The 24885-nt window shown below is 42.9% G+C and overlaps 1 protein-coding gene across 6 annotated transcripts in view; it reads left to right on the forward strand.

The window, feature by feature from the left end:
• Positions 1 to 24885, forward strand: part of ST3GAL6 (ST3 beta-galactoside alpha-2,3-sialyltransferase 6) — a 72935-nt gene that overhangs the window by 26249 nt on the left and 21801 nt on the right. Inside the window, exons 1-4 of one of the 6 annotated variants that reach the window (XM_082277971.1) lie at positions 2881 to 2933; positions 3390 to 3571; positions 23162 to 23261; positions 24042 to 24122. In XM_082277971.1, the coding sequence (XP_082134097.1) occupies positions 23173 to 23261; positions 24042 to 24122 (170 nt within the window). In that variant the 5' untranslated portion in view covers positions 2881 to 2933; positions 3390 to 3571; positions 23162 to 23172. Of the gene's footprint in view, positions 1 to 2880; positions 2934 to 3139; positions 3268 to 3389; positions 3572 to 4388; positions 4404 to 22318; positions 22392 to 22735; positions 22955 to 23161; positions 23262 to 24041; positions 24123 to 24885 lie in introns of those variants that run through there. The other 5 variants (XM_082277969.1, XM_082277972.1, XM_082277970.1 and 2 more) reach the window with 5 other exon arrangements.

The following is a 24885-nucleotide window of genomic DNA, read 5'->3' on the forward strand; positions in this document are numbered from 1 at the left end:
GCTATGTAAGGACTGGTGCTTACTACAACTGGAACTGTAAGTGCAGTGAAGAGCACGTGGGGGCAGCCCCGAGCACCTGGGCAAGGGGACTGAGAGAACCCGTATAAAACAGAGTTGTGCTGAGACAGGTTTTGGAACTCAATAGCAGAGATTTGGGCGTGTGTGGGACTCAGGGCAGTTCTCATGGTGTGACATAAAGATTAGGATCAGCCTGTGATGGTAGGTAGTAAAGCTAGAAGATGGGTGGAGAAGGGATCCCAGAATCACAGAATATTCTGAGTTGGAAGGGACCCACAAGGATGTTGTGACAGTCTGTATTTCTATAAATGCATTCATCTCCCAGAGTAATTAATGAAGGGTGACAGTTTTGTTGCATTTTAGTAGTAAGACCAGAAGTGTATGATAGATATGGTGCATTGCCTACACACAGCTTGGTTAGTCATCTTTCTTACTGGATTGATGGGGAAATCACTTTTGTGATGCTGCAACTTTCCATTCTTTTTATTCCTTGTTCTCTCCAGTTTTGATTTTCCAATGTTCTACAGTTTCCCCTTCCATTTCCTGTAATTTTCCTCTTTATTTTTCTCTGATTTTCCAAGCTGGGATAGAGGCCACAACATTTTCTTAGTTTAGTAATGGCTCAGCAGGTACATGGTTTCTCCTGGAACTAAAATATGACTACATTTCATTCAGATTTTAGTTATTGCTTTAAATTTAAAGGTTTATGGGGCTTTTATGTTTGGTTTAGGAAGAGGTTGGTGTCTTGATTTTCAGTTTGAGTCTTGATTTTCAACTGAAAGAGCAAATCTGTTGACTTTTTGGTCTCATGCATTGTTATTTGTTTGCAGGAGCATTCATTTGACTTCCTGCTAGTCATCCATTTCAAAAGCATTTTGAAAGATTCTTATTGTTGTCAAATAATTTGTTTGCAATAGACTATATCCCAATGATTCCTTTTCCTTGTACTTTGTGCCCAACAAATTCATTGGGCTGCAAATTAGTTACTAACTTCCTGCTTGTGCAGATTATTTGGAAAACAACTAGGAACCAAACTTTTTTTGCACTATATTAATTGTTCAAATTGCCATTTGAATCCTTGAATTTAATTCAACAGATTTAGATGACAATAAACACCAGCTTTCATTCTGTTGCTGGTGTGGGACAGCTACAGTTGCCAGAAGAAACCAAAGTGAAATTACGTTGCTGCAAATTAGATTATTATATTACTTGATAAATGCAGTGCAGTTTACTCCAGATAAAGGTGTATAAAGCTACCTTAGGTGCAATTCTTTGTATTTCTTACACACACTGCCTTAAATGGAAGGGAATAAAACTGTGAGCAAACTGTTATCTCCTATGGATTTTGGGCTGCAATTGTGAATGCACAGACCTTCCTAGAATTAGATGCCTTGTGCAAGACTCCGAGAAAATTGGCAAGCACTTAACTTGCAGCCAACTGTAAAATCAAATGACTTCTAAGTCTCCACATGGCACCACCACAGGAATGAATATTGCATGTGTCTAACTCACTTCAGAGGGGCACCAATAACCTGAGCTGGCCTCTGAGCCATGGCTCAGTCCTGGCCACAGTATGTTTGTGTTCTTCCTCCTGTGCCCTCCAGCCTGCCCAGAGATCCCTGCTTGACTGTTACCAATACCCACCTTAGCCAGTGTGAAACTAGCTCACGCCCATGAACTCATGCACAAAAGATGCAGCTGCAGCACACACATCCTGTCCAGAACAGAGGCAGGAATAGCATCCATTTCCTCAAGGTTTCCTACACTCTTCTGTGGTGAATAGTCCCAACATCTTGTTCTGCAAAAATCTGGCACATCCTGAGAGTCCATCCTGTATCCTGAACAAAGACAAGGCTTTGCAAAATAAAGCAAGGCCAGAACAAAATAATACTGGACTACATAACTTAAGACTGTCGTGAAACATATGAGCAAGGGGACTGACATGAAGTCACAAAATCCGTCTTCTAGTATATCCTAACTTCTGACTCCTTTGTTGTGCAACCTTAATGATTTTTTTTAATTGTCTGTGTGTGTCTATGACCTAGGTGAATTGAAGGGTAAGGGTAAGAGCTGACGGCTAATGGGAAAAAGATATAACAGAGTTAAATAAACTAACTTTAGAAGGCACATAATTTAGCTATATACTTGGAAGAAGCTTGGTTTTGTAAAGGGCAGGATGTGAAGGGTATAGACCTGAGGAACCTCTTGGGAGAGGGGGGAAAGTACTAAGGTATTTTCAGCTCAAGGGAAGACAAATTACAGAGGACTGAACTTTGGTTCCCAGCCCAGAACACACTGAAAGTCATCTCAGCAGGCTAAAGATTGGGATAGTCCCTGAAGAATAGACAAAATTTCCCAGCTTTTGGTCTGTTATTTTTATTACGTGTACACATAGGCTGTAGAAAACTGCTGCTGAGTACAGAATCCACCTCTGGTCATTCCCAGAGACAGCCATCAGAAAACAGGAGCTGCTTTTCCAATCAAGGAAGCGTCTTGTTCTGATACAATGCTAAAAACATACTGTGAGGTCACTGAAACATCATATAGAAAATTTTCAGATTGGAAGTGGTCAGGATCATAAAGATAGAAACAGGAGAGAACAACTAAATTATTAACAACCCCTCAGATTTCTTCTAGCATGATACACTCTTCTGGGAAAAATACAGCATTGATGCAGCACAGGATTCCAAACAAACTCATTTTTTCACCTTCTTTATCAGAGGCAGAATTATTTATTAACTTTCTTTTGAAATAGCAAAATCTAGCCTCAAACGCTTGGGTGCTGAGGTACCGAGAGAAGATTTTCCAGGAGCCCAATGACTCCCGCCTGCGTTCGGTAGGGTTTCATTTTGCTCCCGGCAGCAGCTCTTCAGGGGGCAGTTCTTCCCCTGAAGGGTTTGCCCTGGGGTTTCGTGGTAAGCGGCGAAGGTACTCGGGGAGGGAGAATCCTTGCCCCTGAACTTAGTGCAGAGGCTTTCAGATTACTTGGCTCACACCACCAACCCCCCTCAACACACACACACACGGTGACAATTAGTGTCTTAGTTAGATGGTAACTCCTGGAGGCTGGGGGTGGTTCGCTGCCCCCCGCAGCGCAGGTCTCCCACCCCCTCTCGGGCTGGCGGGGCGGGGGAAAGGCTCCTGCCGCCGGCCCGAGGAGGGGGGAGGAGAAGGAAGAAGAGCGTTTGCAGCTTCGCAGGGAAATCGGTCAGAAAAGATAGGCTCACTGCTGCGGGGATCTTTCTTTACGTGAGTCTCTCCTCCCCCTGGTAGGCTTTGGTATAAATGGAGGAGGAATTTCAGCAGGCTTGCGCTAAACAACATTTCTGTCTAAACAGACAACGTGCTTCCTCCTACGTTTTCTCTTGCAGATGGGGCTCAGCCTGAACAAGCCCTCCTCTTGAACCCTGTCGTAAGCACCACCATGCGGGAACCGGGCTGGAACTGCCAGAGGCTGCAGCAACAGCCTGGGCGGCCCTGAGCAGACACGACGAGTTCTGTCCTCTTCTCTGGGATGATTTAAACATAAGAAAAGCTGCTCTGTTGACAACCGGTAAGTGAACGCCCCTGCTGTGTCAAGTATAGTTTTAAACCCTTGCACAGGCTGAGAGGATCTTGTGAATGGTGTCTGAACCCATGGGACTGGGTGCGCTGGAAGTGCTTCTTCCCGAGTTTGCCGGCGTCTCTGCCGCGGGACATGTGACGATTGTCGGGAGACGTTCCACGGCTGGGCACGACGGATCTCGGGGTCTTTTCCAACCTTAACCGTTCCTTGATCTTCTTGCGTCATTTCAGACGGGAAAGCTTCTAGCTTTAAGCTCATTTAGAGTCTGTATGCATGCCTTCAATATTAAAATCTCCTTCAGGTGGATGCTGATGGCAGCAGCTGCCAACAACGTTGTTATTATTCAATGTAAATTACTGCGTATTGAAAGGCACAGTTGGCTATTTCAATACATCAGCGTGTTCCTCGGTGAAAGCATTCAAGGAATTAAACTGAATTTCCAGAGGGATGGAGCCTGCCTCTACAAGCCTCCTTTTAAGAGAGCACAATTCTAATCGGTTTTGAGAGCTGGTGAGATGAGACGTCCCAGACCTTTCCCACAGATTCCTGGGAACTTTACGGGAAAAAATCTTAACACGGCGGGGTAGCCAGGAGCTGGTTCCCGGTGGGGATGAGCCCGAGAGAAACCGAAGTGCCGCCGCCCCCCGCCTTCCCGGCGGCGCTTGGATGCGCCTGATGCCGCAGGCCGGCGGCTGGCGCTGGGGACCGGGAGAGAGGCCGGGCTGAGGCGTTGCCCGGCTCCGCATGCGGGGTCGGGTGTTGCCCCCGGCGGGGAGCGCGGGAGGGTCCAGCGGGCGGCCGGGCTACTCCGCACACACAGGTAGGCGGCTCCGGGGCGGCCGTGAGGGACGGAAGGGGCCGCCCGAATATCCCTGGCTGCTCCTGGTGGGCGCGGGAGCCTCCCGCCTCCCCCGGGCTTCCCGGAGCAGCCCTGCTCGCAGGCCGGGCGGCGGGCGGAGCCGCCCCGGGGCCCCCCGCAGGCGGTGAGTGGCGGCGGGCGCGCCGGCGGGAGGGGAGCGCGGGAGCGGGGGGATAGGGGGTGGCGGGGCCCGGTGCTCCGGGGGTGGGCAGAGCACGGCTGGGGAGGGTGGGCTCATGCGGGCAGGACAGCCCCGCGCAGGGGGAGCCTCCCGGCGGAGCCGACGGCGGCTCGTAAATAAAATAAGAGTGGAGATTGGTGGCTTGTGCTAAATTCCTTGGGTCGAGAAATCCCAGCGTTTTGCCATGGCTGCCGGTCAGGCAGGTTTGGATAAGGGATTGCTTCTAGCCAGGGTACCGAAAGGGAGCTGCCCCTTGCAAATGCCCAAGGCTCCGGGGAAGGAACAATGGCTCAGTGGGTAGACTCTGCCTTAAGCTATGCAAATCCCTTATTTGCATTTTAGGAAAGAAACAAACGCTGGAAGTTTTATGTCCGCTGCCTTTTATTTTTTATTGTTAACTACCTGGATTATTATTTGGCAGTGGGGGTGGTGTTTCTATTTTAGTTAGAGTAAGCTGTGAGATCAGTCCTGCTGTCCTTTCCCAAGTTAAAATTTCCAGGAAGATTGAGCGGCTGATCTACTGAGATTTGTGTCTGTTGTGTTGTTACCCAGCTGAAACTTTCTATCCAGCTTTCTTCAATTTTTGTCTCTTCACTCACGTTTTACTGAGCTGTTTCTCATGTAGTGTGGTTGCAGAATTATTAAGGAAAGAATGAACTTGGTGGTGGGATGAGATCACTTGTTTTAACCTGCTGAAACACTTCAGTTTTCAGCTGAAGCGTATGAAAGTGTTACAGATAAAAAAAAGTATGTAAAATCTGTGTTGTGGAGAGTGCCATGGTACTAGACTGGTCACTCCTAAACCGAACTAAATTCGGAGAGGTGTTGAAGGAAAAGGAAATGTGCATGGAACTGGGTTTCCTACCCATCGACATGCAGTGCTCTTGTCTGACTAGGTCTCAGAAGTAATATTTTTGAAACTAAAGTAAGTTTCCTTCCACATGTAAGATTACACCAGCTGGATCTTTGGTTTTATTTGACTTAAATAAACGTACTTACCTTTTTTCCCCAGCTTGATGCATACCTGCTTCTTTAGCTCATCTGTGTCTGCTGAACTGAAGCAGTCCATTAAGTTACTCTTCAGGCTTATGGCTGTTATTAAAATAGCAGAATTAAAGGTAGTGAAGTCTCAGATCTCCCTAAGGGTCATATTGGCTTTAGAAGACTTCTGCTTTGTGGGATGTATGAATCATCCCCTGAGGCTCATGAGTTGCCTAATGTCCTTATCTGTCCCTGTTCAAAGGTAGGAGGAAAAGTTCTCTGTGGAAGGAGTTACCAGTTGGGGATATGCCCACGGGAGCAGCTGCAGAGTGTTCAGTAGGGACACTAAAACCTGAAAGCTGACAGAAAGGTCACCAGTACCTGAGTCCTAAGTTATAGAGAGGTGGGGAAATAGATGAGTTATAGTGTTTTGGCTAGACCAAGGTGATTGACAAGATATGTTGGTATGTACTCTGTGTGCTGCTAAATAATGGCTTTCGCAATTACACGGGGAAGTTGCCTCGCTGAGGAGGGAAGTACAGCAGGTGATGTGGTGACAGGCCTCCTTTGCAGCAGGAAGTGCTTGAGATGCTTCTCCTTCACCTCCTTCTCGAGACTTTGATAGCTTACAAGCAGAGGCAGTCTTAGAAGATTTTCAGTGATTGCTTGCTTCCTTAGGTGTTTATTTTTGCATAGAAGCTGTTATGATAGCTTAGCTGTGCCATTAGCACTTTTATCTTGGGCTTGTTCTCTTTGTTAGTTTCTGGGCACGCTGTGATTAGTGTCTCTTGGTAAAGATTTGGTTTGTCTTCCCAACGCAGGTTTGGAAAACTTAACATAAACCTACTTCGGCTGATTTGTGGTTTTCTTCTTGTGTGTTGCTTCATATGCTCCTGGGTGTTGATTCAAGTACATTGGCCTAGAAGAGGATGCAATCAAATGAAGCATTTGAAGATAAAGCTTGTGAGACCACCATGAGTCTCCGTGAGGTTATCTGTACCATTGACTCCAAGGGGCTTTTGAGGAAAGGCTCTTGGTTTTGTTTGGGTGTTGTTTTTTTTCCTCCACAGTATTGCTTGAACTGTAGCACAGGATCTTGCTTTGTTTGTCTTTGTACATTAACATTAAAATTATTTTACTTACAAACATAAATGGTGAGTTTTGCGTTGTGTATGATGTGAGGTACTTTGCTATGGCTCCGTAGTTAAATGCATTTTAGAAATGGGCTGAAGACTACTTGAAATACTTTTTTTTTTTTTTAATGGAAAACTTTCCCTATAGATGTTTGTAGTGCGTTAACTAAATCAGTTGAAGTGTGCACTGTGTGTTGAGTTTAGTTTTTCAAGCTTATGACATGTAACTTGTCATTCATTTGAATAATTCATTCATCAATTTCTCTAGCCTCATAGAAAAGCTAATAATTAATATGGGGTAACTGAGTATACAGAATTTTTTCCTTTTTCAGAGTCTATTTTTTACTGTCTATTGACTCAAAATACTGCAGCTTTGTAGCAGAATAAAACCCCCCTGAACTTCCCCTTTAATCCAGTTTCTTCTGTTTCTGCTGTGGGACATACAGTTGCTTCTGTATCTGTTCACAGCCTTCAAGGGAAATGAAAATAAAGCTACATATTATTGGTTGTGTGAATTTCTTAAAGCATTAAATCTTTCTTTTATCCTCCTTCTACAGAAGAGCCTAAAATCTCAGGTTTTCTTGATTTGATGTGTATTGCTGTCTGCAGGAAAACAGGGTGTGCAAGCTGTTGTTTTCTTTAGAAATCACCTTTTAACAGCTCTCACTTTGCAGTTTAGTGTATTAATCACTGATATCAGTAGCAGATATTTGTACAGAAAGGTTGAAAAGTGATGAGCAGTCTTAGTGTGGGCTGTGAAGGAAAAATAGGGATTGTGTGGGTCACGTGCAGTGTCACCACCTTTTGAAGAACGGACTGAGAAAATGCAGGTACAGAATGTGATTAAATACTCTGCAGCAGTGCTTCTTGCTGTGTTCTGTACCTATCATTCTAAAATACCATGTCCTTTTTAAGTTCATTTTGCTTAGGTGGATTGGCTCTTCAGCCTTCCAGATTGGTTGTTCTTTGCTCTCAAAGGCAAAAGTGCAGCCTTGGTATACCATGAGGAAGACTCTTTACAGCACTGTCACAGAGGGAGCAAATTATGAGCGTCCCCATAAAGTTTGTGTGGAGCTGTTCGGTTACCTCTGCTCCAAACCCTGGCAGCAACACTAAAGTGGGAGTATGGTGTGCCGGAGCTGTTTTTTACATTCAAGGTGTAACTGGGGAGCCAGGAAGAGTGAGGTAAAAAAGTCGAAATACCCTCCACTTGCTGTGACTGGGAAGGGAAGGCTGGAAAACCTACGGAGCCAGTTGATCCTTCCTCCTGTTAGGAGAGCTGGCATGGAGTAATCTAGGAACTGGTTTTCAGAGCAGGCAGGAGTGAAATGAAGGTCTGTCTTAATCACTGAAGCTCTTAACATCTGTTGATTTACAGTGCAAGTTTCCATTTCGCGAGCTGCAGCATTGCTTTCTTTTGGGCCACTACCCAGTAGGAAACTTAGATTATGAGGTGTGTGGTTAGCAGTCTTAGATTTCCACAGACTCTTCAACTCACTTTTAAAAGAAGTTTTTAGCCTTTGTTGTGATCACAGCTCAGAGACAAATAAGGATCAGCTGCTGCAGAGCTCAGAAAAGTTCTTAGACTGGATCTGCAGACTGACATTTGCATTGCAGTGGTATCCAGACACTGCCTGTTTTCCCTGCTCCTCAGAGTCCTGAGGCCAGCAGTGAAATGAGAATGGTGTGAGGGACATGAGCTTATCTAGAGCCTTAGCAGAGGTAGGCGTAGGAAATGTGATGGCCATTTAATAGTCAATACAGAATGTGTGTGTGTGTATGTATAAAATATAAATTGCATCGCATGTGGAATGAGAGGAGAACTCCTTTTCTTAGGGTAAGAAAGAAATCGAAGTTGTGGTTTTGCCATAATTTTTTTTTTTCTCTCATGTAATTGTAGGTTTCCATAGCTCCCTCCTGTGCAGGTAATTTGTGGAGGTGGGTGCTGACAGTTTTTTGCCGACACAGTGATGTGGGGGGGCGAAATTACCTGTTTGGTAACGGGCATACAAGCACCCAAGCATAATGCAAGGGAAGAACCTGTGGGTTTTTCTCACTGCAGTGAAGAGACAGGAATATGTTTGCTGCCCAGGAGCTGTTGCTGAATGAAACCTTGTTCATCCTTTGGCATTTAAAATAGGTTTCTTTGAAGAATTTCCTGGTTCTTTGAAGCTATGGAATCTGCCAGTCTCTATCATCCACCACTGTCACATCTGAGCACCCAGGAAACATCATCTCTATCTCTGCAGTGCTTTGGGTAGTCTGAAGTTGATGTGTGGGACTGAGACCGGGAGGAGGTTAGTGGTGTAGATGGGAGATAGGCTGTAAGGTTTGTTTGAACACAACATTTGCACAAGATTAAATGGAGCCATAATATTAAATCCACTAGGTGAAGCATGGAAACAAGTTAGGATTTGTCCAGATTGCTGAATGTGCCCAAGGCTTGCTGGCATGTGGTAGCTAGTTTGGATCATGCCACTTCTGTAGACGAATTATTGCCTTCTCATTTTATGTCTGACAGAAACCTGGGTTTGATTTTTTGTTTCCCCCCTGAAGGAAACTGTTACAACTACGGCTAGCTTTGCTTTCCCAAATACTTTTCAGTTTTTAGTAAGGCAGGATGACACTCGTCTCAGCTGAGAAACTGAAGTGCTCTATAAGCCTGTCCTTCACCCCATCCCAGTTTTATAGCGACACATGGCAGTTTTAATTTTCCATTCTCAGAAAGTTGAGATGTGCGGGAACGTGTGGACAAGGGGAATGAAACACAGAATGTCCATGAAATGCTGTCCCTAAATAATCTCCTGCTGTCACTGCTGGAGACAGAACTGGGCTAGCTGGACACTGGTCTGACACAAGAGTGTTTCTAGCTGGACACTGGTCTGACACAAGAGTGTTTCTTGTGCCTTCATTGCTCACCTTGTGCTGTGGAGCACAGGTCAGGTGTGTAAACTGGCTTTTGAGTAGCCAGATGATTAAAATGCTGGTTAGTGTACATACCATTTGTACAGTTTCTTAAGAGTGACTGCCTTTTCCTGCAGTACATGTTCAGGAAATACTGCTACTTCATTTTAATTGAAACAATTTAAACGGAATAGTTATTTTCATTCTTCTGTGCTAATGGCACACTATAATTTGTTTTCAGCTTTGGACATTGGTTCTTAGATGGCTTAGCCTACAGCTGTCGGTTTTGTGTTGAAGATTTCTAACCTAAATTGAAGATGTTGTTCAGAGCTTTGCAGAAAGAAATGTAAAGTGAAATAAAATAGCTCATTCTTCAGTTTTCACAGAGAACATTACCTATAATAAATACTGGTTAGTGTTCAAGTGGCTTTTTGAAGCTGGGTGACTGAAGTCAGCAAACACTACCTGTTAAGTGGTTGAAAAAGATACCTAAAATGTTGAACTTCATACAACTCTTTTGGAAAATTTGGACACTTACCTGTTTGTGCAAGGCATTTCAAAATCTGAGCACTTTTTTTTTCTCAGTGGCTGGAGGCTTTACCACACAGTTGTGTGACAAGATACAATGAAACCAGATTTTTGATCTCTTTTTGTTGTATGTACTTTCTGATGCTTAATGAAAAATGAATGTATAGAGTTTCTTTGTTCTACTCAGCTGGGTGTTTATTTTTGCAAAACTTGTGCAGGTCTCAAACACATTAAGTTCCTAATCTCTCACATTTGACTGAAATCAGCCAAAGGGGTTCAAAAGTTCTGTAGCGAAGGAAGGAAAGGGCATGCATGCACGCATACAGGGTATGGTTGCATAAATCTCATTTCATGCTGAGAACACATGCGATAGAACAGAACAAAAAGCCTTTTACTGTATGGCATTTCATGCTCTAATGGAGTTCTGCATCGGCTTTGGCATGAACAGCAATCTGATAGGACATGGTGATGCGGAGGCTGAGCTGTATTTAGCGTGGTCAGGGTAGCAAGAAAAGATGTCAGTAGGCAACACAGCAGGTGCAGTGTATTCAGGTTTTATGCTGAGGGACATACTAGACTTTATGTTTTATCCCTGGTGCAGCATGGGCCAGTTTGGTTATGGGAGAGCAGATCTGTGCCACGAAATCTATTGCCCTGATGTGATCTCGCTTTTTACTCACTTGTCATCAGAGGAGATGGTTTCACATGCAGCCCTGAGCATGTCCAATGCTCAGAAAAGATCAGGTAAGGGAGGATAGTTAATCTGTTTAAAGTTCTACAGTCCTGAAGATACTCGTCTTCATTTTGCATTTAAGGACTGGTGAAACAGAATTGAACAGCAAAAACAGACGCTGTTTCACCTACAGCAAACCAGACTTGGATTGTAAAAGAGCAAAACAAACTGGCAGAGGGAACTGTGATATCCAGGAGAAGGTACGGTGTGAAGCCATGGCTCTAGCAGAGACCAGGCTGTGTGCGCAGCCTGCCCTCAGTTTCCTGCCTGGCTGCCTTTGTGCCTCCTTGCTCTCGTCTGGGCTTCCAGGCATTTCGGCAACGCCGAGCAGGAGGGCTGTGAGACCGGCAAAGAAGATGCGTGGGTGGGGTGACAGGCACCTTTGATTCCCTTCAGTTTTCGGTGTGACTGTCTTTTTCAATGGAAAAAAAAAAAAAAGAGAGAAAAGGAAGCAATACATCAGTTTTCAGTTTTGGGGAGGAAATGGGTTGTGTTTAACCTTCAGTGAGTGAGGATTGAAGTCTGAAAGTCCTCTAAATGGGTGTCTCTGTGTAGCACTGAGAAAAACATATAAGCTTTCCCAGCATGCTGTAGTGACTAATGTAGGCAGCTTTCCTCCGAGACAGATGGCAGTTGAAGATTACCATCAGATATAATTAGCTTTCCTCTTGTATAGGTAGGAAAACTGAAGTGCATAATTCAGGACTTTGAACTGCACTATAAGTTGGATGCCCATTAAAAGTTCGCACTGCAATACAGACTATTCTAGTACCATTTTGTTGCTCTGGATACACAGAAGTACATAAATGGACATGTGCAAACTTTTCTGCAAGGAGCTGAATTCTGTTAACAGCAACTAACAGTTGCTCTGTGAAGAATTGCAGTTCTGGTTTTATGTTGTTTAGCCTGCTCCTTTGTTCTTTGTTTTTATTATGAATTTGATTCCAGTTTTGTTTAAGGAAACACAATGACTGATACTCTAAATGCTGAACTCAGATACATTTTCATCTTTGTTCTGCTTGGGAAGCTCACTACCTTACGAACAATTAATCTTTTTTTTTTTTTTTTTTTTACATTTAATGCAAGTAGATTCACCGGTAACCTTTCCCGTTCAGACAAGATGCCAGGACTTTACACTGTTAAATGTTTTACAGGACTACATTTTTCTACAGTGCTGTGTATCTTGTAGCTTCTCAGTCCTCAGGATATGCACTGATGGGATATTCTATGTGGTAGTTTTTGCTTTCACATTTAAGAAACAAAACAAAGCATTAAAAGCCTTTAGGGGATCAGATACAGGCTCTGATGCAGACTGTACAACAGTTCTTTGTGAGTTTTATAACATTCTATGTCCACAAAGTATTTTCACAATTATGAAGCTGCTCATTAGAGCTTTTCTTATGGGTGGTTTTGTTGTCATTGTAAATAATATATTTGAGCTTTAGTGCTAAGAAAACAAAGCTGTGTATAAAGAAGGCTTGTGAAAATAGTCTTAATGTTTACAATATTCAAGCTTTTCCAGTTTGGCATTGTCAGTTTGGGATTAGTTTTCTGATGGTAGTTAGCACTGAAGTTTTGTGTTCTGATTAATTATCATGATCCAAAGGCAACATGAATGCATTCATTGGGAGCACTGGGAAATGTAAGGCATTAACATTATCAGAGAAGCTGCTCAAACTGCTGGTGTCCTGCAGATTTCTCCTGAGCTGGCAGGATCCCTGCTGTGAGAAGCTTCCAAGATTTTGTAGTAGTGTGGGGTAAGTGCTACCACTTATCTCCATTTTCTTCCCTCCCTGAATTAATTTAGCTTTACACTTTTCACTTACTTGTTTTGCTGCATTCCTGAGAATCCCAGAGCTCTCGTCTGCCCAGATGCATTGCAGCAGATTGACTTGCAGGATTTGCTATTGGGGTAAATTGCATCACAAGCAGCTGGGGATTTAGGGTTTTTTGCGGGGGGAGGCTCTGGTTTTTTGGGGGGTTTTTTTCCCTTTGGCAGTTGAGGCAACACAAGGAACAATGCAGCAAAAATGAAGAAACATACTGTGTTTGGGGCTCTGACTACAGAAATACTTGGCATGTTATTTAAATGAAAATTTAACTGTTCAGTTTTGTATGCTGGCCAGGTGCATGTTAACACCTATTTTCTGGACCTCTTAATCAACACAAACCAGTGTAATGTAACCTGTTCCTTTCTAAAATATGGTAAAATATGGACAATAAAAATTATAGTAAAAAGCTGTGCCATCTGATGATGGCAGTCCTAGTGCATTTGAAATTTATCATGACTGGGGTTTACAAATGTTACTGTGAAAACTAGTCATACAAAAAGCACCTGTTTCTGTATAGGGGCAGATTCTGACACCAGTATGGATCAGGATTTATACTGTTATAGTGAGGTGAGAAAATAGTCTGATCTACTTGGGATTTACTGTCAGTGTAGATGGGGAGCATTTAATTCTTCAGGTGCTGGTAGCGGAGCTAGTAAATCGGCCCTCTGTTATCCTTCGGGGAAAAAAGGCAACAAAAAGCCCACCATGTTTTTCCCTCTGTCCTTGAGAGCCTTAATTTTGCTTGTGAGTGGGCTTTGGGGTTGTGTTTTTTGTATGTGTTTTGCTTTCTTGGATTTTGGGAGGGGGATTTATTTTAACCTAGTGATGAGATTCTCCCCCCCGACTGGTAGATTTAGTTTTATAATTCAAGCTGTTTTAGTGAGAGCTGTGGTTAAATCACTAGCTCCAAGTCAGCCAGGGTGTTTTGGATATCCTAGGTATTGTCAGAAAACAAAGTGTGCCTTGTTTTAAGGTGAACTTAATGCTGTAGTGAGTGTGCACATATAATAAATACAGATCAAATTTTCTGGTTGGACCCTTATTTGTTTAGGTTGATCATAGTTCCTGGAGGAAAAACAGTGAGCCGGATATGGTATGTAACTGAACTGTTTTGAAACCTGACTAATTCACCATTTTCCAGCCATTTCTCCTTCCACTTTTTTCCATTTTTTTTTCTCTCTGGGAAACCTAAGAAGGATTGCTTGTTTGACCTCAATCTTTTGATTCTGCAGGCACTTGCGGACAAAGAACAGTGGTGTGAATGAGTAACTGATGTAGTACTGGGTTGCATATCTTTCTATTAGTAATCTTCTGTTTTTTCAAGCATTGTGTAGTATTTGTGTGGTCTTGGTTTTCTTAAAAGGAGGTGAAGAAGCAAAACAACTCAAAATTGCAATGCTCTATTCCTTGCAGGAAGAGCAGCTCAAGTTGACTGAAACCTTTCAGTTGTACAAGTCAAAGTATGAGAAGAAAATGACCTGAACTCTGACCCCCAGAACATATTGCATGGCTTGTTTATATTCCAGTCCCTTCTGGAAAAAGAGCTGAAGTAAAAAGGGAAAGAGACTGGGAAAGAACAGCGCCGTCACCACATCTTGCAGGAGGAGCTGCATGGATTTATAGCACCCATTCTCTGCCTTTGTTCTTTCATGTATTATACAGACACCTATGATGTGTAATATATAAATAGCAACCTAGCTTAGGCTGGCTAAAGCTTTAAAGGTTAATCTGGGAGAACGTAAGAGGGCTAGGAAATATTCTGTCAGCTAAGGTTGTATTACTGACTGCGTGTGGGGGTTTGATATATATTTTTTTAAGATACAGTTAGAGCTGGATTTGTTACGCTTGGTTAAAGCTTTGGGAGTTGAGGAAGCAGAGCTGTCTGTGCTCAGCTCATGCTTGTGTTTGACTTTGCATGCAGAGGTTAGCTTTTGACCAAACCCCAAATAATTGTTTGTGTACTCCCCTGCTTCTCTGTGGCTGCTGGCCATGACAGAAACAGCTCGTCTGTGTTCCAAGTACACAGGAGGAAGAAGGAGGGAAAAGAAGTGAAGTGTGTTGATGGGAGGGCTGTAGGTGGTCAGGACAGGGAAAGCGTATGGAAATGTCTGTTCCTTCTTTCTTGTTCTCCCTCATCTCAAGGCACAAAAGCAGGCAAGAAGATGAGGCTGTGGACTTTGCTCTTGATTGTAATTATAGGCAATGTTTCTGGAAGTCTGTGATACTTACAAAGCACCAGTTAGATAAGAATCCAGTAGTTATTATTCTCCTTCCCCCTCAAAGGCACAAGTTGGATTTGGGTCTATCCAGGGCTGACTTTTAAGCTTAAGTTAGCAGTGTTTAACTGTGTGTCCATTATTGGAATGAGTCCTAAGCCATCTTGGAACATGAAAGAATATTGTTTTCTATCTTGGAGGGGAAAAATAATTAAAAACAGCACTTAACTGGATTGATATTTTTCATCTGGTATCTCTTTTTTGTGATTGCAGTTTTAATTGTGTGTCTGCACCATGCCATGGAGCCTGCTGTCACCTTGAGCTGGTGCCAGGGATCCACACTGCGCTGTGCTAATCAGCCAAAATATTAGCTTGGATCTCAAGGGTGGCATAGCAACCCTGTGATAGCCCCAAGCTGGAGGTGACATGTTCTGCCTCTCAGCAGGGCTGAAGAACTCAGCCTCAGACAGTTCACTCAATACTGCTCTTCCTCGAGGGCCATTTCAGTGGTACCTAATGCCCGTGCTCCCTTGTGTTTTGCTCACCCGGATTTTCTGGCAGGATGCACTCACTGGTTGATACTTTGTGCTTCTGTTTTTCATCTGTGGAACTGGTGTTTCATGTCAGTTAGAAGTGACATGAAATTTTGCATCAGTAGGCCCAAAAGTGATATCTCTGTGAAACAGTGCACTTAATTGATTGTGGTACCTCAGAGAACAGGATCACAGCATTTTTTTTTTTTTTTTCACCCAAACTGGGGCCTGTTTCAGTAAGTTTTAAAAAGCTTGTAACTTGACTTAGGCTTGTCCATGTGCCATTTTGCTCTCCAAGAAACAGGCTGATGAGTGCATGCAGCCTCTAATTTCTTTCTGATTCTGCCCCCACTGTGGGGTACATATAAAAGCTTCTAGGTTCTCAGGCAGAGGGAGGGAACAGGAGTGAAAAGGGAGTTACACCGCTGAACAGATGATACCTTATCTAGTGCAGTAAGAACAAGGGAGTCTGAGCATGGTGATGAGATTGTAAATCAGGACGTGCAGGCCTTTTGCAGCTTTTGCCAAACCCTCTGTGTTGATGACATGTTGTCTTGGAAGGCTACAAGCTTGTGTTTTTTCAATCTTGTTTGATCTGATGAGGTCAGAATATGTGGGGCTGGAGACAAGGTTTAGAGAGCGGTGGGTGCTGTATTGTCTGTTGTGCCCAAAACACAGAGACGAGCTGTGTTTGTTCCTGGGCCTGCCTTCAGCCTTTGGGAAGGGAGCTAACCTTCCTCTTCCACCAGATACGCTGTCTAGGTAAATTAGTATTAGAGGAGATGAAAGTACAGTAGATTGAACTGTACTTGAAATCTTCATCAGTATCCTTTAGCCAAAGGATATGCTTGTGTGGGAAGAGTTGCTGAGATTGTAAATACATCTGCAGTGCCACACAAGAGGGAAAGTGATGCAGAGATCTTGTAGACTCTGTACAAAAGCAAACTGAAATAGTGATCATAAGTGAAAGATACCAATTAAGTTGCTTTTTCCTTTTCCTTGGCCCAACGGGCAGTTATGCACTGAAGAACAAAATACCAGTGTCCATTATTGAAAGACAGAAATGGAATAAAGGAATCCTGAATTGTCCACAAAGTAATAAATGTATTGCTGTCTCTTGGGGTACAGAATATGTTTCACCATTAGCAGGATGGTGAAGGGAAGGGAGACAAGCACTTAGGCCCTAAAACCTATCTGTTCAGCCTGTCCTGAAACACTGCACAAGGTCAAAGATGGGCACAGCTCTAGTCTCTGTCTCCACAGTAAATTAATGTCAACAGAGGCTACAGTTCTGGCTGTAGGAGCTGATAAAGAGCAAAGATTGACTAAATCTATTGAGCACCTCTGCTGCTGTGATATCATGTCTACTGGACATCATTGCTTGCTGTTGGGTAGTTGGAGAAAAGGTTATCTTGCTGTTTCTTTTCAGGCTTGCTGTAGTATTTGGACAAAGAGGAAATGATAGGGGAAACACTGGAAACTTTCTTTAACAGAGAGAAGTTGTGTTTGGGGAAAGACAATATTTTTTTTTTCCAATTACCTGCATACTATGGAAGTGAAATGGGTAGTTTGGTGTGCTCTTGGGGAGGAAGAAAGCATCAGTTGTCACAGTCAGCAAATTGTTCTCTACTGCTTATACCCATGTTGTTGGAAGAGATAAGGGCAGAAAGTGTCTTATCTTCCAGTGCAGGGAATAGCTTTAGCAGCAGCTATGTGTATGTGTGGTGTGAGGCTGGAAGCTCTTAGTGACATTTTGATACAGTAAAACCTTAGGTTTTTTTAAAGTCATTATTTGTACAGGTTTTCAGGAACAGGAATAACTGCTTTGGTTTGGTGTGGGGCAGGAAGGGTTAACAAGAATCTTTTCCAATTCTGATGATGTTAAATATACAACTTCAAAACCAAGTCCAAGTTGTTGGAGAGTTAGAAAATTAGTTTTAATTCTGAGCCATTTTGCTAGGATAACCCAATACATCTCACTTAAACAATATTTCTGAGGACAAAAGTTTCTTAAACTAAAATCGAGAAGAACATTGGAAATGATGAGAATTTCAGGTGCATGGGAATGAGGGATGGTGTTAGACTGACTCAGCCACTTCAGTACCTCTTAGACTGTGCAGCAGCGCTTTGATGTAGTCTCTCTGCAGCATTCCCTTCCTGAAGAGGGGGAGAATAATGAACAATGAAATAATGCACATACTTAAAGCAAGAACTGGAAAAGTGAATGGTGAATAGTATTTAGATTAGGCAGAAGAAATACATATTTGTGCCATAACGTGCTCACATTTTGACAGCTTGAGAAAGATGATGATGTGAGAACTCCTTCCTCAATTATCCTTTTGCTGCATGGTTGTTTCACCAGGCACATGCTACATCCTGACCAAAAGGAAGCAGTGCTGCAGGACTGGTGGTCACAAGCGTAAACCCACAAAATACTGACTACATCTTAAAAATCCTGATGTTTCTTTTTAAACCTTTATTAGGCTTTTATGTGCTTTTTCTGCTCTCCTTTTAAATTTCAAGGTCTGCTCAAAGCATATTTTCAAGTTCACTTCCTCCCCCACAACTACAAGGGATAGGAATCTGAGGTCTCAATGAGCTGAAATTTTCAGGCTGTCACTTAATGGCAGCAGCAAAGAACTTACATCGTCTTGTGACAGTTTATGGAGATGAGACTGTTTTAAGCTGCATAGTATTTAATTTAGTAGTAACCACTTTATAGTTAAATATTTATTAACTCTGCTTCAGTAGTAGTGAAAGGTACTTCACAAAATAAGTAGGACGTGTGCAAAAGCCTCCTGCATTGTGCTATTAACACTACTAATTTTTAAGGAAGAAAGGAAGGAAGGCTTACGAGCATCATGAAAGAAAGATGATGATAGTGTGGTCATTTGATTGCTCAGTCCAACAGCTGTAGATTCCTGCAGGGCTTATTCTGTGGCAGGACTGCATCAACCGAATGTGTAAATTGGAAGATAAACAGAGGCTCTGAGATAGTGGCTTATACCACACTGTACTAGAATAAAGACTAATTGTAAGGAATGATGGTGCCTCTGTCAAGGATGGGGGTTCCCTGCTTCCACCAAGGGAAGAAAATATTAGCCTCAGGTCTTACATAGTTAATAGATCATGTACCCAAATGAGTCTTTCTGGTGGGTTGATGGGAGCTTAGGGGCATCTGTCTGTCAATAGGAGATGCAGGCTGATCTCTCAGGTCTTCTTAGTACCATAACAGAGTCAATCTTGTCTAATTCTGTAATTGTAACTCTTCTCTGGGAGAGGTGGGAAGCTGACCCACAGAAGTTAGCTTAGATTACTGTTAAAAAATGCCCATCAGTTTTTTGCAACACTTATGCATCCCATTGCTTGCTGTCAGAAAATTGACCAGCTGTCACCATGATCATAAGGCATGGTCATACTGGGTTCCTTGTTCCTTTCATTGTGTAGATCACTGTAGGACTTTAAGAAAGTGGAGGAAACTGAATAATTGAGTTCCAGGTTTGTCTTCCTTGTTTTGCTTAACTTTCACTAACATTGACCTAAGGGAGGGAACCATGGCTTCTGTCACTTGGGTTGATGGGCTTAAATCAATATGCTGGCTCTTGTGTTGAAGTAAATAAACTAGATCGGAACTGCTGTTTTCCACCTGAACTGTTCCTTCTCAATTCCCTATTTTTTTGCATCTCTTACTGTGGGAATTTTCTAGTGCAATATTTGCGTAGTAGGAGTTTGTTTTCCTTTGATTAACTTTCTACAATGCTCAGCTGTTTTAAAATAGGAAGGAAGAGCTGGAAGATGCTGTCACCATTAAAAATGCACCCAGAATAATTTCTTCTGTAAACAAGGCAATGGTTCTGTTTACTAAACCAGACTAAGAAAGACATTCTTCTTAGTGAAGACTTTCTTGGCTACAGTACTTTCTCTCAAACACGGAATGAAGCCAGGCACTGGGGGATGGGATGGTGAGAAGACACATAATTAAAGACCATTTTATGTTTCTAAAGGCCAAGTTAGGTACGCTCTTAATGATGGGTTGTTTGGAGATGGGGTGGACCCATTATCACATGTGTGCCAGGCTGAGTGTCCTACATAAAACACTGGAAGTTGTTACAGGTCTCTTATGATCCTGTTTGAAGAATGATGCTGACTTCTGTTCTCTTGTTTCAATGATTTTTTTTTTCCAGACTGTATGAATATCTTTGCAAATACTTTGCAAGTGGAACAGGTTTTTTTTCTCTTCTGTGAATAATACTGTTATGAATAATGTTTTTGGGTTTTAGTAGATCCTTTATGCGCTGCTTTTCTTTGTCTTGTCTTTTCTCTGTTTTGTAGCTTGGTCTGACTCTTCAGCAAGGTTTTCTTACATGGAAGTCAGCAAAATCAGCAATTTAATCGGTCGCTAATTTAGCTACTTTATCTGAAGAGCTGGTTTGTTATGTTCTGTTTAACTGAAGTTTGCATTGATTGAATTGGGGAGTAAAGATAAACACTTCAGTGGGATGTTTCACTTTAGTGGGATGTTTTGGCAAACCTTTTCAAAGCAGGAGGGGGTAAAAAATACTAATAGTGAAAGGGAGAAACTACTACAGAGTGCAGTGTGTTTTTCAAGTAAGTAAGAGCATCTCTTAGTTTGGAAAAGATCGTGGAGTCCAACCATTAGCCCTGCACTGCCAGATCCACCACTCAAACATTGTCCTCAAGTGCCGCGTTAGACATCTTTTAAATACCTTCAGAGATGGTGACTCAACCACTTCCCTGGGCAGACTGTTCCAGTACTTGACAACCCTTTCAGAAAATTTTTTTCCTAATACCTAACCTAAACATCCCTTGTTGCAACTTGAGGCTGTTGGCTGTTTCCGCTTGTCCTGTCACTTGTTGCCTGGGAGAAGAGACTGACCCCCACCTTGCTACAACCTCATTTCAGGTAATGTAGAGCGTGATAAGGTCTCCACTGAGCTGCTTCTTTTCCAGACACTTCACCAGCTTTGCCCTTCTCTGGACTTGCTCCAGCATCTCAGTCTCTGCCTTCTCAGGGGCCCAAAACTGAGCACAGGGTTCAAGGTGCAACCTCACTACTGAGAACAGAGGAGTGATCTCTTCCCTCATTTCGTTGGCCACACTCTTGCTGATCCAGGCCAGGATGCCATTGGCTTTCTTGGTCATGTGGGCACACACTGGTTCATGTTCTTCCAATGCTGACCAGCACTCCCAGGTTCTTTTCTGCCAGGCAGCTTTCCAGCCACTCTGCCCCCAGCCTGTGGTGCTGAATGAGATTGTTGTGACCCAGACAGAGGGGTTCAACTTGGCCTTGTTAAACCTCCTCCACCTGGCCTTGGTACATTGATCCAGCCTGTCCAGATCCTTCTGCAGAGCCTTCCTGCCCTCCAGCAGATCAACATTCCCACTCATCTTGGTATTACCTGCAAACTGACAATGTGTACTTAATCCCCTTGTCCAGACCATATCTTTTCTTTAAAAATATTAAATAAGGCTGAGGCCTGGGAACCCCACTACTGACTGGCTGCCAGTTGGATGTAACTTTGTTCCCTACTCTGCTTAGGCTCGGCCAGCCAGCTTTTTACCCAGTGGAGAGCACACCCATCCAAACCACGAGCAGCCAGTTTCTCCAGGAGAATGCTGTGGGAAATGCTGTCTAAGGCTTTACTAAGGACTCTGTATACAACGTACCATGCACAGCTTTTCCCTCATCCTCTGTGCAGGGCACCCTGTCATACAAGGACATCAGGCTGGTCAAGCTGGACCTGCCTTTCATAAACCTATGCTGCTGGGCCTGATCCCTCAGTTGTCCTGTATGTGTCTTGTGATGGCACTCCAGATTATGAGCTAGTTGCTGTTCATGACACTTGACTGAGTCCAGTAGGTGAGTTTTCCTCTATTTTTGCAGTTTTAGGGAAAGACTCTCACTGAATTACTGCAAAAACTTACAGATTGCTCTAGAAGTTGGGAGTGACTGTCAAGACTAAGTTGCAGTGACCCTTCAGGTAGAGTCAAGAGAATTGGAGCTGAAGGGAGGCAGTGCTACTTCCCAAAGAGGGTTGAAAGATTGGAATTGCAACAGCTGCAGCTTAGGAAGTATTTCTTCCAAAACAGAGCAGGATAGCCTGTAGGATAGTTCAGGTTGATAGATTCTACCTCGTTCATTGCATGTCTTTGTTACTGGTAGATACTGTTATAAAACCACTCTAATGCTACAATTAAATTCTGGTGAAAGATATGAGTGGAAATGAATAAGGAAGTAGTGGGTTGTTGCACTCAGGTAGTGGTGACACTGTTGGGTACTTCTTCAGGAGTGAAGGAATATGAGTGGCAGCAATTTGGTTTTCAATTTCTAATAACAAAAAGGCTCTCTCGTAGTTTCTTGGCCTTCAAAATGAGATATTAGGATATTACTAGCATAAAGCATATTGCTGTAAATCACTTGGACTATATCCACCTTGAGTTTTATTGCCTTAGAGCTGGTTAAAATAACAGCAACTCTAAAGACTAAAAAGCAACATGGACTCTAAAAAAAAGAAAATTAAAAAGGTATAAAAACAAGCCATAGAGGCCAAGGTTCTCCTCTTGGAAAATGAAGTAGTATGTTTGGATATGGCTTGTTTTGCTGGACAGCTGTTTGTTCAGTTCACTTTAAAATATAGATAGGCAAGTAGGTGTATATATGCATTGTGTGCTTTGACCCTGCTTCCCATGATGGGGGAGAAGTGAAATACTAGAAGGCTGTACCTCTCAAGTAAATTTCCACAGTAACATGTGGCTGGAGTGGCTATTTTGGACTTCCACAAGATTAACCAACAACAGTTCATTCATAGCTACTGAAAAGGCTGCTCACTGTGTAAGATGTGAGCAATACAGGACTTGATTTTCCTTCAGTCTGTCTTGCCAGATACGTGAGTTCCTGATATTTCTCTGTTTTTCTTTCACTAGACTGTGCAATGAGGTGCAAACTCTATTTGAAAAATGAACACTTTCTCTGATGTTTTTCTATAGCTTCACAAGTTCAACAGATGGGGTTTTAACTTTTCTTCCTCACTTTGTAATGTGTGAAAATAACATTTTTCTGTTGCTTGAGCAATGAAGTTTGGCTTGTGTCAGGAGCTGAAGACTGTGCAGGTATAAGCAAATAGTTTCAGTGCATCTTTAAATGTCAAAACTGGAATTTTAAGAACATTCAGCAATCCTAAAAAAATTAGTAGAAATTTGTGGCAGCTCATACCCTGTTCTGTTTCATCAGCATCAGCCTATCTGCGTCCTGCGCTGTGCCAGTGCTTGTTTAACTGTGTAATTACGGAAACTGATAGTGTGTGGCACGAGGAGCAAGAGAAGCACAGGTACCTATAAAGGCCAGCTGGTTTCTTTGGGCTGCCAGTGGACAGAAGAGAGTTCTACTCTCAGATGTCTTCAGAGAGAACCTAGAATGAACCCGTGCTTCTATGCAGAGTACACACACATGGTAAGTGCAAAGCAGCATTCATCTCCTGACACTGGGTCTTTGTGTGAGAATCCAAAGTGGAGGGATCACCTGCCAGACTTGTGGTGGTAGACAATGGCTGTAATAACAATAACTTTTCTTTTGTAGGTTTCCAGATGCTTTAGGAAAAGTTCATGTATTAATTCATCTTGCATTTCAGTTTCTTGTTTTGTTTTTCTTGTATTTCAGGTTTATCAGTCATGAAACGAATTCTCCTGGTTTTTATCCTGGCTGCTGCTGTTATGTATGGTATCCTGCATGGAAATCTGTGGAGAAATAACCTCTACTGGTATGGTGATGGTTCGTTCATTTAGAGTGCAGGCACCTCACTGGCTGTATGAGAGATGTGGCTCTGAGTTTTTGTGTTGCTCCATAAGTGTTTACTAGTAATCATCATAAGTGATTACTACTCTGTGTGTGTGTTTTGTGGTTGGGCTTTGTTGGTACTCTGAGGGAATCAATATGATTGTTCTGTCCTGTCACCTGTTCTCTTGTGTCACTTTCAAACATAGTAATTAATTTGAGCCTGGTTGTATGGAGAGGTCAGGACCTCAGTGGCAGGGAGCCCCTCTGAGGGTCATGAAAATAGGTGTTCAGGTGAGGAGATACATGAAATGCAGAAATTAGGTGTCCACATCTCCCTCCACCCCATGTGGGTTTAGAGTTAGTTGTTCCATTAAATGTCTGATAAGTGACATGAGAGAGGCCTTCTCCACACATGGGAATAACTGCAGGTGCAGGGAGCACCTTTTGAAAAGCTGAAATTTGTTGAGGTCTAGCAGCAGCCCTTGTAGGCAGTGACCCTTCACTGTCTCCAGGCTCACAGGACAAGTGGCTTGGGACCTAAAATTCAGGGCACTTACTTGAAGAAGTTGAGTCTCCATTGGTCTTCGCACAGCTGTGACCAGGACTGACCAGAGCATTACGAAAATAAGTGATAGTTTTTAAAAGTAGTGGTTAATCTGCTCCTTTTATCTTGTTTATAGTATGCAAATGATACGAATAGCTTTCTGTTGTGGTTTCTCTTTACAGAAAACCACAATGTTGTGTGACATTTCCCTTTTTGCAGGATTAGCTTTTATGGACAGACTTCCTCTGTGAGGGCTTCTCCTTCCTATGTGACTAGTGGAGTTACAATCAGTTACAATCAGTAAGTTCAGCAGTTGAGTATTTTTGTGATGGGGTTGGTTTGTTTTGTTTTGTTTTTGGACAGGTGGGAGGGATTGAGGCTAAAATCTGTAGCCTTTGTCGATAGGCTCCCTGCTCAATTGTACGACTGTGTCCAGTGGCTGTTCCTGTTATGAAAACAGTGGTAAGCTGTCTGTCAGAAAGGAATTTGTCCATGTCATGTTTCCAGTGTTTGTTTAATATTTATGGCCATTTCCAATAACTGTCTGTAACAAGCAGTGAATTGTTGGAAGGACATTGGCTTAAAATTTTCAAATCCGTGCAATTCTGAGTTATACCTGAATAAAGTTAGCACAGCTTGGAGGGCAACTTCAGTGCTTAGAAGTTACTAAACCAGAGGTGTGTTTCACTTGCCATGTTCAGGTGCGTGTATAGGCAGCTCTTGTGCTTGTGACTTCCTTAGATTTGTGGGACTAATGAGCACCTATGCTGAAACTTGAAAGCAGACCTCTCTTCTCTCTGAAGCTGTCCTGCAAAATGCCATCTGTGAGGCTGATTCTGGAAAGCAACAAGGTGGCCAGCTGACAGATTTCACAGGGTGCTTTCTCAGTGTCAGTACTCACATAACAACTTGAGGTTCCAAAATCAATTAACCTTAATGGTCTCTTTGGCTTGTGGTTCTAATGTGGTGATTTCATTCTTCTGTTTTTAATGCAACCCAGAGGCACATGTTGCTCACACTGAACTTTACCTTTCCTTCTGGGCTTCATATTTGTGATTAATTG

Source organism: Coloeus monedula (assembly GCF_965178545.1).
Source record: "Coloeus monedula genome assembly, chromosome: 3".
In the NCBI taxonomy this organism is placed as follows: Eukaryota; Metazoa; Chordata; class Aves; order Passeriformes; family Corvidae; genus Coloeus; species Coloeus monedula.